The sequence below is a fragment of the Oncorhynchus mykiss genome, chromosome 1 (assembly GCF_057628025.1).
Source record: "Oncorhynchus mykiss isolate SJ-2025 chromosome 1, ASM5762802v1, whole genome shotgun sequence".
Lineage (NCBI taxonomy): Eukaryota > Metazoa > Chordata > Actinopteri > Salmoniformes > Salmonidae > Oncorhynchus > Oncorhynchus mykiss.
The window spans coordinates 1014350-1029777 of record NC_143022.1 but is presented as its reverse complement, the minus strand read 5'-3'; the positions used below and the strand labels follow the sequence as shown (position 1 = coordinate 1029777).

General features: G+C 51.5%; 1 protein-coding gene across 1 annotated transcript in view; it reads right to left on the bottom strand.

Annotated features, from left to right (window-relative positions):
• slc9a7 (solute carrier family 9 member 7) overlaps positions 1-15428 on the bottom strand; it is a 303023-nt gene that overhangs the window by 270762 nt on the left and 16833 nt on the right. Inside the window, exons 4-6 of the mRNA XM_036977980.2 lie at positions 4479-4555; positions 4290-4402; positions 3997-4102 (exon numbers count right to left, since the gene is read on the bottom strand). Of these exons, the coding sequence (XP_036833875.2) occupies positions 3997-4102; positions 4290-4402; positions 4479-4555 (296 nt within the window). The remainder of the gene's footprint in view (positions 1-3996; positions 4103-4289; positions 4403-4478; positions 4556-15428) is intronic.

The following is a 15428-nucleotide window of genomic DNA, read 5'->3' as shown; positions in this document are numbered from 1 at the left end:
ATACGTTTCACAGACACAATACGTTTCACAGGTGGTAAAAACAATACGTTTCACAGACACAATACGTTTCACAGGCACAATACGTTTCACAGACACAATACGTTTCACAGACACAATACGTTTCACAGGTGGTAAAAACAATACGTTTCACAGGCACAATACATTTCACAGGTGGTAAAAACAATACGTTTCACAGACACAATACGTTTCACAGGTGGTAGACACAATACGTTTCACAGGTGGTAGACACAATACGTTTCACAGGTGGTAGACACAATACGTTTCACAGGCACAATACGTTTCACAGACACAATACGTTTCACAGACACAATACGTTTCACAGGTGGTAAAAACAATACGTTTCACAGGTGGTAGACACAATACGTTTCACAGGCACAATACGTTTCACAGACACAATACGTTTCACAGGTGGTAAAAACAATACGTTTCACAGGCACAATACATTTCACAGGTGGTAAAAACAATACGTTTCACAAGTGGTAGACACAATACGTTTCACAGGCACAATACGTTTCACAGACACAATACGTTTCACAGACACAATACGTTTCACAGGTGGTAAAAACAATACGTTTCACAGGCCCAATACGTTTCACAGACAATACGTTTCACAGGCACAATACATTTCACAGGTGGTAAAAACAATACGTTTCACAGGTGGTAAAAACAATACGTTTCACAGGCACAATACGTTTCACAGGCACAATACGTTTCACAGGCACAATACGTTTCAAAGACACAATACGTTTCACAGGTGGTAAAAACAATACATTTCACAGGTGGTAAAAACAATACGTTTCACAGACACAATACGTTTCACAGACACAATACGTTTCACAGACACAATACGTTTCACAGGTGGTAAAAACAATACGTTTCACAGGCCCAATACGTTTCACAGGCCCAATACGTTTCACAGACAATAAGTTTCACAGACAATACGTTTCACAGGCACAATACATTTCACAGGTGGTAAAAACAATACGTTTCACAGGCACAATACGTTTCACAGGTGGTAGGCACAATACGTTTCACAGACACAATACGTTTCACAGGTGGTAAAAACAATACGTTTCACAGACACAATACGTTTCACAGACACAATACGTTTCACAGGCACAATACGTTTCACAGGCACAATACGTTTCACAGGCACAATACGTTTCACAGACACAATACGTTTCACAGACACAATACGTTTCACAGACACAATACGTTTCACAGGCACAATTCATTTCACAGACACAATACGTTTCACAGACACAATACGTTTCACAGGTGGTAGACACAATACGTTTCACAGGTGGTAGGCACAATAGGTTTCACAGGCACAATTCATTTCACAGACACAATACATTTCACAGACACAATACGTTTCACAGGTGGTAGACACAATACGTTTCACAGGTGGTAGGCACAATAGGTTTCACAGGCACAATTCATTTCACAGACACAATACGTTTCACAGGTGGTAAAAACAATACGTTTCACAGGTGGTAGACACAATACGTTTCACAGGCACAATACGTTTCACAGGCACAATACGTTTCACAGGCACAATACGTTTCACAGGCACAATACGTTTCACAGACACAATACGTTTCACAGACAATACGTTTCACAGACACAATACGTTTCACAGGCACAATACATTTCACAGACACAATACGTTTCACAGGTGGTAAACACAATACGTTTCACAGGCACAATACGTTTCACAGACACAATACGTTTCACAGGTAGGAAACACAATACGTTTCACAGGTGGTAGACACAATACGTTTCACAGGCACAATACGTTTCACAGGCACAATACATTTCACAGACACAATACGTTTCACAGGTGGTAGGCACAATATGTTTCACAGGCACAATACGTTTCACAGACACAATACGTTTCACAGGCACAATACGTTTCACAGGTGGTAGACAATACGTTTCACAGGTTGTAGGCACAATACGTTTCACAGACACAATACATTTCACAGGCACAATACGTTTCACAGGTGGTAGACACAATACGTTTCAGACACAATTCGTTTCACAGGCACAATACGTTTCACAGACACAATACGTTTCACAGGCACAATACGTTTCACAGACACAATACGTTTCATATTCACAATACGTTTCACAGGTGGTAGACACAATACGTTTCACAGGTGGTAGACAATACGTTTCACAGGTTGTAGGCACAATACGTTTCACAGACACAATACATTTCACAGGCACAATACGTTTCACAGGTGGTAGACACAATACGTTTCACAGGTGGTAGACAATACGTTTCACAGGTTGTAGGCACAATACGTTTCACAGACACAATACATTTCACAGGCACAATACGTTTCACAGGTGGTAAAAACAATACGTTTCACAGGTGGTAGGCACAATATGTTTCACAGGTGGCAGGTAGCCTAGCGGTTAGAGCATTGGGCCTGTAAGTGAAAGGTCGCTGCTTTTGTATACCCTAGCCGACAAGGTGAAAAATATGTTGAAATGCCCTTGAGCAAGACACTTAACCCTAATTTGCTCCAGAGGCAGCATACTACACTGAACAAATATGAACACCTAACATGTACAGTTTTGGTCCCATGTTTCATGAGCTGAAAGATAATTTATCCACCTGACAGGTGTGACATATCAAGAAGCTGATTAAAACAGCATGACCATTACATAGGTGCGCCTTGTTCTGGGGATAATAAAAGGCCACTTTAAAATGTGCCGTTGTGTCACACTACACAACAGATGTCTCAAGTTTTGACAGAGCGTGCAATTGGCATGCTGACTGCAGGAATGTCCACCAGAGCTGTTACCAAAGAACCTAATGTTAATTATTATTATCATATACTGCCTCCAAAGTCGTTGAAGAAAATTTGGCAGCGTGTCCAACTGGCCTCAACTGCAGGCCTCGTGTAACCACACCAACCCAGGACCTCCACATCCGGCTCCTTCACCTGCGTGATCGTCTGAGGAGTATTTCTGTCTGTAAAAGCCCTTTTGTTGGGGAAAAACTCCCACCCCTGTGAAATCCATAGATTAGGGCCTAAATCATTTATTTCAATTGGCTGATTTCTTAATATGAACTGTCACCCAGGAAAATATGTTTTATTGTTTCATGTTGCATTCATATTTTTGTTCAGTATACTATGGCTGACCCAGTAAAACAATACATTTCACTGCACCTATCATACTACTATGGCTGACCCTGTAAAACAACGCCTATCATACTACTATGGCTGACCCAGTAAAACAACACCTATCATACTACTATGGCTGACCCAGTAAAACAACACCTATCATACTACTATGGCTGACCCAGTAAAACAATACATTTCACTGCACCTATCATACTACTACGGCTGACCCAGTATAACAATACATTTCATTGCACCATCCAACGTGTGACAATAAAACCTCTGAATTGTATCATACACTCTTTCACATAACACCTGATGTGTCATTGCAGCTGCACCACACTAGGCCTTCCAGCAGGGGGTAGTAGAGCGCCAGCTCTGTCTCAGCTCCACATCAACAACATTACTGATGTAACACTGTCACCTCAGTGAGGAATCTCTACAACATCGGGGAAAAGAGGAGGGAACAGGAACATTTCCCAGAAACTGAGGAACCCTCTGACACACACAGAGAGACAGAGCGAGACAGACAGAGCGAGAGAGCGAGACAGACAGAGCGAGAGAGACAGACAGAGCGAGAGAGACAGACAGAGCGAGAGAGACAGAGCGAGAGAGACAGAGCGAGAGAGACAGAGCGAGAGAGACAGAGCGAGAGAGACAGAGCGAGAGAGACAGAGCGAGAGAGACAGAGCGAGAGAGACAGAGCGAGAGAGACAGACAGAGCGACAGAGACAGACAGAGCGACAGAGACAGACAGAGCGAGAGAGACAGACAGAGCGAGAGAGACAGACAGAGCGAGAGAGCGCTGGGAGGAGAGAGGAGGAGCACGGTAACTTACGAGGAGAGGACGATGGCCACTGCGTCGTTCATGACACTCTCTCCAAACAGCAGGGCATAAAGATCCACATCTGCATGGAGCTCATTGAAGATGGCCAGCACCGTCACTGAAATACACACACACACTTAAGAGAGTTAAGGAGCAACGTGTTGCTTGCTAGGATGTACCATGACCATCCTTGTAGTGAACTAGGAGGGATGATATGTTAAGGACGGACTGCAGAGGTATGCTCCTGGAGGCCTGTAGAGAGAGCCCTCCACTGGGATGAGGTGGTGAGGAGCTCCAGTGCCTACCTGGGTCAGTGGCAGAGACGATGGCTCCAAAGAAAAGACAGTCTGTGTAGTAGAACTTGTTAGTCAGCTGCCCTATGAACTGCATCAGCTTCACCACTCCATACATCAGGTTTCTGAAGAGAGGAGAGGACTAGAAGAGCTCCATACCAGACATGATCTAAAATCAGTCCCAACAATACGCTGACTCACCCAATGACGAAGCATGAGATAGCTGTTCCTAGGAAGGCATAGGTTATGATGGAGCCCAGGTTCCTGAAGAAGTGTCTCTGGAAAAAGAGAAGGGATATTATAATCGCTAGGCTACATCATAGAATGTAGAGAGGTCAGTGTGTGATCTACATGGGCATTAAATAAACACTTATTTCTGTGCCATTGATGTCAGCCAGCCCCACAAGAGGGCCTCGGTGTGCAGGGAGAGGGTTGCCTGTCATCTCCCCTCACAAGAGGGCCTTGGTGAGCAGGGAGAGGGTTGCCTGTCATCTCCCCTACAAGAGGGCCTTGGTGAGCAGGGAGAGGGTTGCCTGTCATCTCCCCTCACAAGAGGGCCTTGGTGAGCAGGGAGAGGGTTGCCTGTCATCTCCCCTCACAAGAGGGCCTTGGTGAGCAGGGAGAGGGTTGCCTGTCATCTCCCCTACAAGAGGGCCTTGGTGAGCAGGGAGAGGGTTGCCTGTCATCTGCCCTCACAAGAGGGCCTTGGTGAGCAGGGAGAGGGTTGCCTGTCATCTGCCCTCACAAGAGGGCCTTGGTGAGCAGGGAGAGGGTTGCCGGTCATCTCCCCTCACAAGAGGGCCTTGGTGAGCAGGGAGAGGGTTGCCGGTCATCTCCCCTCACAAGAGGGCCTTGGTGAGCATGGTTGCCTGTCATCTCCCCCACAAGAAGGCCTCGCTGGCCTCCTGAGTGGATCAGTGGTCTTAGACGCTGCATCTCAGTGCTAGCTGTGCCACTAGAGTGTCACGCCCTGACCTGAGATCGTGGGGATGGAGCAGGACCCTGGACGCAGGCTGGGGATTATCGCCTTCCAAAGGAGGAAATAGAGGCAGCGAAAGTAGAACGGCAAAGTTCAAAGTTACGAGGAGTTATACCAACGAGGTAGGAGTTATACCAACGAGGTAGGAGTTATACCAACGAGGTAGGAGTTATACCAACGAGGTAGGAGTTACACCAACGAGGTAGGAGTTACACCAACGAGGTAGGCCACAGAAACCCCAAGGGGCACATGGAGCAGTCGGCGGAGCCGAGGAGCGAACCAGAGCCAGTCAGGGAGTCGGATGAAGAGTTTGACGCAAGATTCCGGAGAGAGGTGCTAGCATTGAGAGCGCTACAGAACGGGCGTGCTGAGGTGTGTGTCATCAGCCCGGTGTCACCTGTACCGGTCCCACGCATCACGTCTCCAGTGCACCTTCACAGTCCAGTGTGTCCTGTGCCACCTCTCCGCACTCGCCCTGAGGTGCGTGTCACCAGCCCAGTACCACCAGTGCCGGCACCATGCATCAGGCCTCCAGTGCGCCTCCTCAGTGCAAAGCCTCCGGCGACGGGCCACAGGCCCGGAGCCTCCAACGACGGGCCACAGGCCCGGAGCCTCCAACGACGGGCCACAGGCCCGGAGCCTCCAACGACGGGCCACAGGCCCGGAGCCTCCAGCGACGGGCCACAGGCCCGGAGCCTCCAGCGACGGGCCACAGGCCCGGAGCCTCCAGCGACGGGCCACAGTCCGGACTCCAATCAAGTTGTAGAAACATCTCAAGATGATCAATGGAAATAGGATGCACCGGAGCTCAATTTCGAGTCTCATAGCAAAAGATCTGAATACTTTTGCAAATAGGTATTTCAGCATGAACACATTTGTTTTCCCGTTTCTGCTTTGTCATTAATGGGTATTTGTCATTAATGGGTATTTGTCATTAATGGGTATTTGTCATTAATGGATATTTGTCATTAATGGGTATTTGTCATTAATGGGTATTTGTCATTAATGGGTATTGTGTGTAGATTGATGAGATTTTTTTGAATCCATTTTAGAATACTGAAAAAGGGGTCTAAGGCACTGTGTGTACGGGATACATCGTCTAACGGAATGCTTACTTACTTGCATGTTCAACAATTGGGGCGGCAGGGTAGCCTAGTGGTTAGAGCGTTGGACTAGTAACCGGAAGGTTGCAAGTTCAAACCCCCGAGCTGACAAGGTACAAATCTGTCGTTCTGGCCCTGAACAGGCAGTTAACCCACTGTTCCTAGGCCGTCATTGTAAATAAGAATTTGTTCTTAACTGACTTACCTAGTTAAATAAAGGTACAAAAATATATATATATATATATATAAAATAACACATGCACGCACAGTTAAAAGCCTAGTAGAGTTAGCGGCAGGTGGATGAGCAATATGGATGAAACCTGACCTGGAATGTGAAGCTAACTGAAGCTGGCTAGCATTATAAAAGCCTGAGTAGATCTAGCTTGCTTGATCTTATATCCCTCTGAACTCCACAGGATGTCCTTTTATTGGGGGCTTGAGTTGGCACTACAGCTCTCGGAAAGGACTAACTAAACTAAAATCCAGCTACACTGGAGATAGCTAGAAGAAGGCTAGCTGGCGATAGCTAGAAGAAGGCTAGCTGGCGATAGCTAGAAGCAGGATAGCTGGCGATAGCTAGAAGCAGGCTAGCTGGCGATAGCTAGAAGCAGGCTAGCTGGAGATAGCTAGAAGCAGGCTAGCTGGAGATAGCTAGAAGCAGGCTAGCTGGAGATAGCTAGAAGCAGGCTAGCTGGAGATAGCTAGAAGCAGGCTAGCTGGAGATAGCTAGAAGCAGGCTAGCTGGAGATAGCTAGAAGCAGGCTAGCTGGAGATAGCTAGAAGAAGGCTAGCTGGAGATAGCTAGAAGCAGGCTAGCTGGCGATAGCTAGCAGCAGGCTAGCTGGCGATAGCTAGCAGCAGGCTAGCTGGCGATAGCTAGCAGCAGGCTAGCTGGCGATAGCTAGAAGCAGGCTAGCTGGCGATAGCTAGAAGCAGGCTAGCTGGAGATAGCTAGAAGCAGGCTAGCTCGAGATAGCTAGAAGAAGGCTAGCTGGAGATAGCTAGAAGAAGGCTAGCTGGAGATAGCTAGAAGCAGGCTAGCTAGCGATAGCTAGAAGCAGGCTAGCTGGCGATAGCTAGAAGCAGGCTAGCTGGCGATAGCTAGCAGCAGGCTAGCTGGCGATAGCTAGAAGCATGCTAGCTGGCGATAGCTAGAGACCGGCTGACTGAGCCGGTTAGAACCCATCTACGGGGAAATGTGTGCAGGCCTACATAGGAGAAGGTCGGAAATAGTGGGACTTTTAGTCGTGGTCTTTTTTATGTGCTATTTCCTGTTATGTTTTATGTCCTACACCTTGGACCACATTGGAAATACCTGGTTTACACTTTGTGTCATTCTCTGGGTTTCTTGTACTCTTAAATTCTGTTTTAAAAACTGTACAACTTGTTGAACCCGAAATAAAAAATATAATCAACTATGGATAGATTGGATATAGATCGATAGGCTGTTAGCCTAACTGGACAGACAGGCCACCGGGAGGTCGACAGACAGGCCACCGGGAGGTCGACAGACAGGCCACCGGGAGGTCGACAGACAGGCCACCGGGAGGTCGACAGACAGGCCACCGGGAGGTCGACAGACAGGCCACCGGGAGGTCGACAGACAGGCCACACCTGTCAGGTGGATGGATTATCTTGGTAAAGGAGAACTGCTCACTATCAGGGAGGGAAACTCATTTGAGCCAAATAAGCTTTATGGAACATTATTTAAATCTTTAATTTCAGCTCATGATAAATGAAACCAACACTTTACACTTTACATGTTGCATTTATATTTTTGGTTTTAAATAATGTTCTACAGCAATGACTTTGTACAAAAGTAGAGTATGTAGAGTATGTGTACTTCACAGCCGTCCCACAGGCCAGTATCAGAGAGTACCAGTCTGACATGTGTCCTTCACAGCCGTCCCACAGGCCAGTATCAGAGAGTACCAGTCTGACATGTGTCCTTCACAGCAGTCCCACAGGCCAGTATCAGAGAGTGCCAGCCTGACATGTGTCCTTCACAGCAGTCCCACAGGCCAGTATCAGAGAGTACCAGCCTGACATGTGTCCTTCACAGCCGTCCCACAGGCCAGTATGAGAGAGTGGGTCTAGCAGGGTAACCTAAGACAGGAACTGGAAGTGTGCGTCCCAAATGGAACCCTATTGACTATATAGTGATCTACTGTTGACCAGGGCCCATAGGGGTAGTGCTCTACTGTTGACCAGGGCCCATAGGGGTAGTGCTCTACTGCTGACCAGGGCCCATAGGGGTAGTGCTCTACTGTTGACCAGGGCCCATAGGGGTAGTGTTGACCAGGGCCCATAGTGGTAGTGCTCTACTGTTGACCAGGGCCCATAGGGGTAGTGCTCTACTGTTGACCAGGGCCCGTAAGGGTAGTGCTCTACTGTTGACCAGGGACCATAGGGGTAGTGCTCTACTGCTGACCAGGGCCCATAGGGGTAGTGCTCTACTGTTGACCAGGGCCCGTAAGGGTAGTGCTCTACTGTTGACCAGGGACCATAGGGGTAGTGCTCTACTGTTGACCAGGGCCCGTAAGGGTAGTGCTCTACTGTTGACCAGGGACCATAGGGGTAGTGCTCTACTGCTGACCAGGGCCCATTGGGGTAGTGCTCTACTGTTGACCAGGGCCCATAGGGGTAGTGCTCTACTGCTGACCAGGGCCCATAGGGGTAGTGCTCTACTGTTGACCAGGGCCCATAGGGGTAGTGTTGACCAGGGCCCATAGTGGTAGTGCTCTACTGTTGACCAGGGCCCATAGGGGTAGTGCTCTACTGTTGACCAGGGCCCGTAAGGGTAGTGCTCTACTGTTGACCAGGGACCATAGGGGTAGTGCTCTACTGCTGACCAGGGCCCATAGGGGTAGTGCTCTACTGTTGACCAGGGCCCGTAAGGGTAGTGCTCTACTGTTGACCAGGGACCATAGGGGTAGTGCTCTACTGTTGACCAGGGCCCGTAAGGGTAGTGCTCTACTGTTGACCAGGGACCATAGGGGTAGTGCTCTACTGCTGACCAGGGCCCATTGGGGTAGTGCTCTACTGTTGACCAGGGCCCATAGGGGTAGTGTTGACCAGGGCCCATAGGGGTAGTGCTCTACTGTTGACCAGGGCCCATAGGGGTAGTGCTCTACTGTTGACCAGGGCCCATAGGGGTAGTGCTCTACTGCTGACCAGGGCCCATAGGGGTAGTGTTGACCAGGGCCCATAGGGGTAGTGTTGACCAGGGCCCATAGTGGTAGTGCTCTACTGTTGACCAGGGCCCATAGGGGTAGTGCTCTACTGTTGATCAGGGCCCGTAAGGGTAGTGCTCTACTGTTGACCAGGGACCATAGGGGTAGTGCTCTACTGCTGACCAGGGCCCATAGGGGTAGTGCTCTACTGCTGACCAGGGCCCATAGGGGTAGTGCTCTACTGTTGACCAGGGCCCATAGGGGTAGTGTTGACCAGGGCCCATAGTGGTAGTGCTCTACTGTTGACCAGGGCCCATAGGGGTAGTGCTCTACTGTTGACCAGGGCCCGTAAGGGTAGTGCTCTACTGTTGACCAGGGACCATAGGGGTAGTGCTCTACTGTTGACCAGGGCCCATAGGGGTAGTGCTCTACTGTTGACCAGGGCCCGTAAGGGTAGTGCTCTACTGTTGACCAGGGACCATAGGGGTAGTGCTCTACTGCTGACCAGGGCCCATTGGGGTAGTGCTCTACTGTTGACCAGGGCCCATAGGGGTAGTGTTGACCAGGGCCCATAGGGGTAGTGCTCTACTGTTGACCAGGGCCCATAGGGGTAGTGCTCTACTGTTGACCAGGGCCCATAGGGGTAGTGCTCTACTGCTGACCAGGGCCCATAGGGGTAGTGTTGACCAGGGCCCATAGGGGTAGTGTTGACCAGGGCCCATAGTGGTAGTGCTCTACTGTTGACCAGGGCCCATAGGGGTAGTGCTCTACTGTTGACCAGGGCCCGTAAGGGTAGTGCTCTACTGTTGACCAGGGACCATAGGGGTAGTGCTCTACTGCTGACCAGGGCCCATAGGGGTAGTGCTCTACTGCTGACCAGGGCCCATAGGGGTAGTGCTCTACTGTTGACCAGGGCCCATAGGGGTAGTGTTGACCAGGGCCCATAGTGGTAGTGCTCTACTGTTGACCAGGGCCCATAGGGGTAGTGCTCTACTGTTGACCAGGGCCCGTAAGGGTAGTGCTCTACTGTTGACCAGGGACCATAGGGGTAGTGCTCTACTGCTGACCAGGGCCCATAGGGGTAGTGCTCTACTGTTGACCAGGGCCCATAGGGGTAGTGTTGACCAGGGCCCATAGGGGTAGTGCTCTACTGTTGACCAAAGCCCATAGGGGTAGTGCTCTACTGTTGACCAGGGCCCGTAAGGGTAGTGCTCTACTGTTGACCAGGGACCATAGGGGTAGTGCTCTACTGCTGACCAGGGCCCATAGGGGTAGTGCTCTACTGTTGACCAGGGCCCATAGGGGTAGTGTTGACCAGGGCCCATAGTGGTAGTGCTCTACTGTTGACCAGGGCCCATAGGGGTAGTGCTCTACTGTTGACCAGGGCCCGTAAGGGTAGTGCTCTACTGTTGACCAGGGACCATAGGGGTAGTGCTCTACTGCTGACCAGGGCCCATAGGGGTAGTGCTCTACTGTTGACCAGGGCCCGTAAGGGTAGTGCTCTACTGTTGACCAGGGACCATAGGGGTAGTGCTCTACTGTTGACCAGGGCCCGTAAGGGTAGTGCTCTACTGTTGACCAGGGACCATAGGGGTAGTGCTCTACTGCTGACCAGGGCCCATTGGGGTAGTGCTCTACTGTTGACCAGGGCCCGTAAGGGTAGTGCTCTACTGTTGACCAGGGACCATAGGGGTAGTGCTCTACTGCTGACCAGGGCCCATAGAGGTAGTGCTCTACTGTTGACCAGGGCCCGTAAGTGTAGTGCTCTACTGTTGACCAGGGACCATAGGGGTAGTGCTCTACTGTTGACCAGGGCCCATAGGGGTAGTGCTCTACTGTTGACCAGGGCCCATAGGGGTAGTGCTCTACTGTTGATTGTTGGTTTTAAATAATGTTCTACAGCAATGACTTTGTACAAAAGTAGAGTATGTAGAGTATGTGTACTTCACAGCCGTCCCACAGGCCAGTATCAGAGAGTACCAGTCTGACATGTGTCCTTCACAGCCGTCCCACAGGCCAGTATCAGAGAGTACCAGTCTGACATGTGTCCTTCACAGCAGTCCCACAGGCCAGTATCAGAGAGTGCCAGCCTGACATGTGTCCTTCACAGCAGTCCCACAGGCCAGTATCAGAGAGTACCAGCCTGACATGTGTCCTTCACAGCCGTCCCACAGGCCAGTATGAGAGAGTGGGTCTAGCAGGGTAACCTAAGACAGGAACTGGAAGTGTGCGTCCCAAATGGAACCCTATTGACTATATAGTGATCTACTGTTGACCAGGGCCCATAGGGGTAGTGCTCTACTGTTGACCAGGGCCCATAGGGGTAGTGCTCTACTGCTGACCAGGGCCCATAGGGGTAGTGCTCTACTGTTGACCAGGGCCCATAGGGGTAGTGTTGACCAGGGCCCATAGTGGTAGTGCTCTACTGTTGACCAGGGCCCACAGGGGTAGTGCTCTACTGTTGACCAGGGCCCGTAAGGGTAGTGCTCTACTGTTGACCAGGGACCATAGGGGTAGTGCTCTACTGCTGACCAGGGCCCATAGGGGTAGTGCTCTACTGTTGACCAGGGCCCGTAAGGGTAGTGCTCTACTGTTGACCAGGGACCATAGGGGTAGTGCTCTACTGTTGACCAGGGCCCGTAAGGGTAGTGCTCTACTGTTGACCAGGGACCATAGGGGTAGTACTCTACTGCTGACCAGGGCCCATTGGGGTAGTGCTCTACTGTTGACCAGGGCCCATAGGGGTAGTGTTGACCAGGGCCCATAGGGGTAGTGCTCTACTGTTGACCAGGGCCCATAGGGGTAGTGCTCTACTGTTGACCAGGGCCCATAGGGGTAGTGCTCTACTGCTGACCAGGGCCCATAGGGGTAGTGTTGACCAGGGCCCATAGGGGTAGTGCTCTACTGTTGACCAGGGCCCATAGGGGTAGTGCTCTACTGTTGACCAGGGCCCATAGGGGTAGTGCTCTACTGCTGACCAGGGCCCATAGGGGTAGTGTTGACCAGGGCCCATAGGGGTAGTGTTGACCAGGGCCCATAGTGGTAGTGCTCTACTGTTGACCAGGGCCCATAGGGGTAGTGCTCTACTGTTGACCAGGGCCCGTAAGGGTAGTGCTCTACTGTTGACCAGGGACCATAGGGGTAGTGCTCTACTGCTGACCAGGGCCCATAGGGGTAGTGCTCTACTGCTGACCAGGGCCCATAGGGGTAGTGCTCTACTGTTGACCAGGGCCCATAGGGGTAGTGTTGACCAGGGCCCATAGTGGTAGTGCTCTACTGTTGACCAGGGCCCATAGGGGTAGTGCTCTACTGTTGACCAGGGCCCGTAAGGGTAGTGCTCTACTGTTGACCAGGGACCATAGGGGTAGTGCTCTACTGCTGACCAGGGCCCATAGGGGTAGTGCTCTACTGTTGACCAGGGCCCATAGGGGTAGTGTTGACCAGGGCCCATAGGGGTAGTGCTCTACTGTTGACCAAAGCCCATAGGGGTAGTGCTCTACTGTTGACCAGGGCCCATAGGGGTAGTGCTCTATTGCTGACCAGGGCCCATAGGGGTAGTGTTGACCAGGGCCCATAGGGATAGTGCTTTACTGTTGACCAGGGCCCATAGGGGTAGTGCTCTACTGTTGACCAGGGCCCATAGGGGTAGTGCTCTACTGTTGACCAGGGCCCATAGGGGTAGTGCTCTACTGTTGACCAGGGCCCATAGGGGTAGTGCTCTACTGCTGACCAGGGCCCATAGGGGTAGTGTTGACCAGGGCCCATAGGGATAGTGCTTTACTGTTGACCAGGGCCCATAGGGGTAGTGCTCTACTGTTGACCAGGGCCCATAGGGGTAGTGCTCTACTGTTGACCAGGGCCCGTAAGGGTAGTGCTCTACTGTTGACCAGGGACCATAGGGGTAGTGCTCTACTGCTGACCAGGGCCCATTGGGGTAGTGCTCTACTGTTGACCAGGGCCCATAGGGGTAGTGTTGACCAGGGCCCATAGGGGTAGTGCTCTACTGTTGACCAGGGCCCATAGGGGTAGTGCTCTACTGTTGACCAGGGCCCATAGGGGTAGTGCTCTACTGCTGACCAGGGCCCATAGGGGTAGTGTTGACCAGGGCCCATAGTGGTAGTGCTCTACTGTTGACCAGGGCCCATAGGGGTAGTGCTCTACTGTTGATCAGGGCCCGTAAGGGTAGTGCTCTACTGTTGACCAGGGACCATAGGGGTAGTGCTCTACTGCTGACCAGGGCCCATAGGGGTAGTGCTCTACTGCTGACCAGGGCCCATAGGGGTAGTGCTCTACTGTTGACCAGGGCCCATAGGGGTAGTGTTGACCAGGGCCCATAGTGGTAGTGCTCTACTGTTGACCAGGGCCCATAGGGGTAGTGCTCTACTGTTGACCAGGGCCCGTAAGGGTAGTGCTCTACTGTTGACCAGGGACCATAGGGGTAGTGCTCTACTGTTGACCAGGGCCCATAGGGGTAGTGCTCTACTGTTGACCAGGGCCCGTAAGGGTAGTGCTCTACTGTTGACCAGGGACCATAGGGGTAGTGCTCTACTGCTGACCAGGGCCCATTGGGGTAGTGCTCTACTGTTGACCAGGGCCCATAGGGGTAGTGTTGACCAGGGCCCATAGGGGTAGTGCTCTACTGTTGACCAGGGCCCATAGGGGTAGTGCTCTACTGTTGACCAGGGCCCATAGGGGTAGTGCTCTACTGCTGACCAGGGCCCATAGGGGTAGTGTTGACCAGGGCCCATAGGGGTAGTGTTGACCAGGGCCCATAGTGGTAGTGCTCTACTGTTGACCAGGGCCCATAGGGGTAGTGCTCTACTGTTGACCAGGGCCCGTAAGGGTAGTGCTCTACTGTTGACCAGGGACCATAGGGGTAGTGCTCTACTGTTGACCAGGGCCCATAGGGGTAGTGCTCTACTGTTGACCAGGGCCCGTAAGGGTAGTGCTCTACTGTTGACCAGGGACCATAGGGGTAGTGCTCTACTGCTGACCAGGGCCCATTGGGGTAGTGCTCTACTGTTGACCAGGGCCCATAGGGGTAGTGTTGACCAGGGCCCATAGGGGTAGTGCTCTACTGTTGACCAGGGCCCATAGGGGTAGTGCTCTACTGTTGACCAGGGCCCATAGGGGTAGTGCTCTACTGCTGACCAGGGCCCATAGGGGTAGTGTTGACCAGGGCCCATAGGGGTAGTGTTGACCAGGGCCCATAGTGGTAGTGCTCTACTGTTGACCAGGGCCCATAGGGGTAGTGCTCTACTGTTGACCAGGGCCCGTAAGGGTAGTGCTCTACTGTTGACCAGGGCCCATAGGGGTAGTGCTCTACTGCTGACCAGGGCCCATAGGGGTAGTGCTCTACTGTTGACCAGGGCCCATAGGGGTAGTGTTGACCAGGGCCCATAGTGGTAGTGCTCTACTGTTGACCAGGGCCCATAGGGGTAGTGCTCTACTGTTGACCAGGGCCCGTAAGGGTAGTGCTCTACTGTTGACCAGGGACCATAGGGGTAGTGCTCTACTGCTGACCAGGGCCCATAGGGGTAGTGCTCTACTGTTGACCAGGGCCCATAGGGGTAGTGTTGACCAGGGCCCATAGGGGTAGTGCTCTACTGTTGACCAAAGCCCATAGGGGTAGTGCTCTACTGTTGACCAGGGCCCGTAAGGGTAGTGCTCTACTGTTGACCAGGGACCATAGGGGTAGTGCTCTACTGCTGACCAGGGCCCATAGGGGTAGTGCTCTACTGTTGACCAGGGCCCATAGGGGTAGTGTTGACCAGGGCCCATAGTGGTAGTGCTCTACTGTTGACCAGGGCCCATAGGGGTAGTGCTCTACTGTTGACCAGGGCCCGTAAGGGTAGTGCTCTACTGTTGACCAGGGACCATAGGGGTAGTGCTCTAC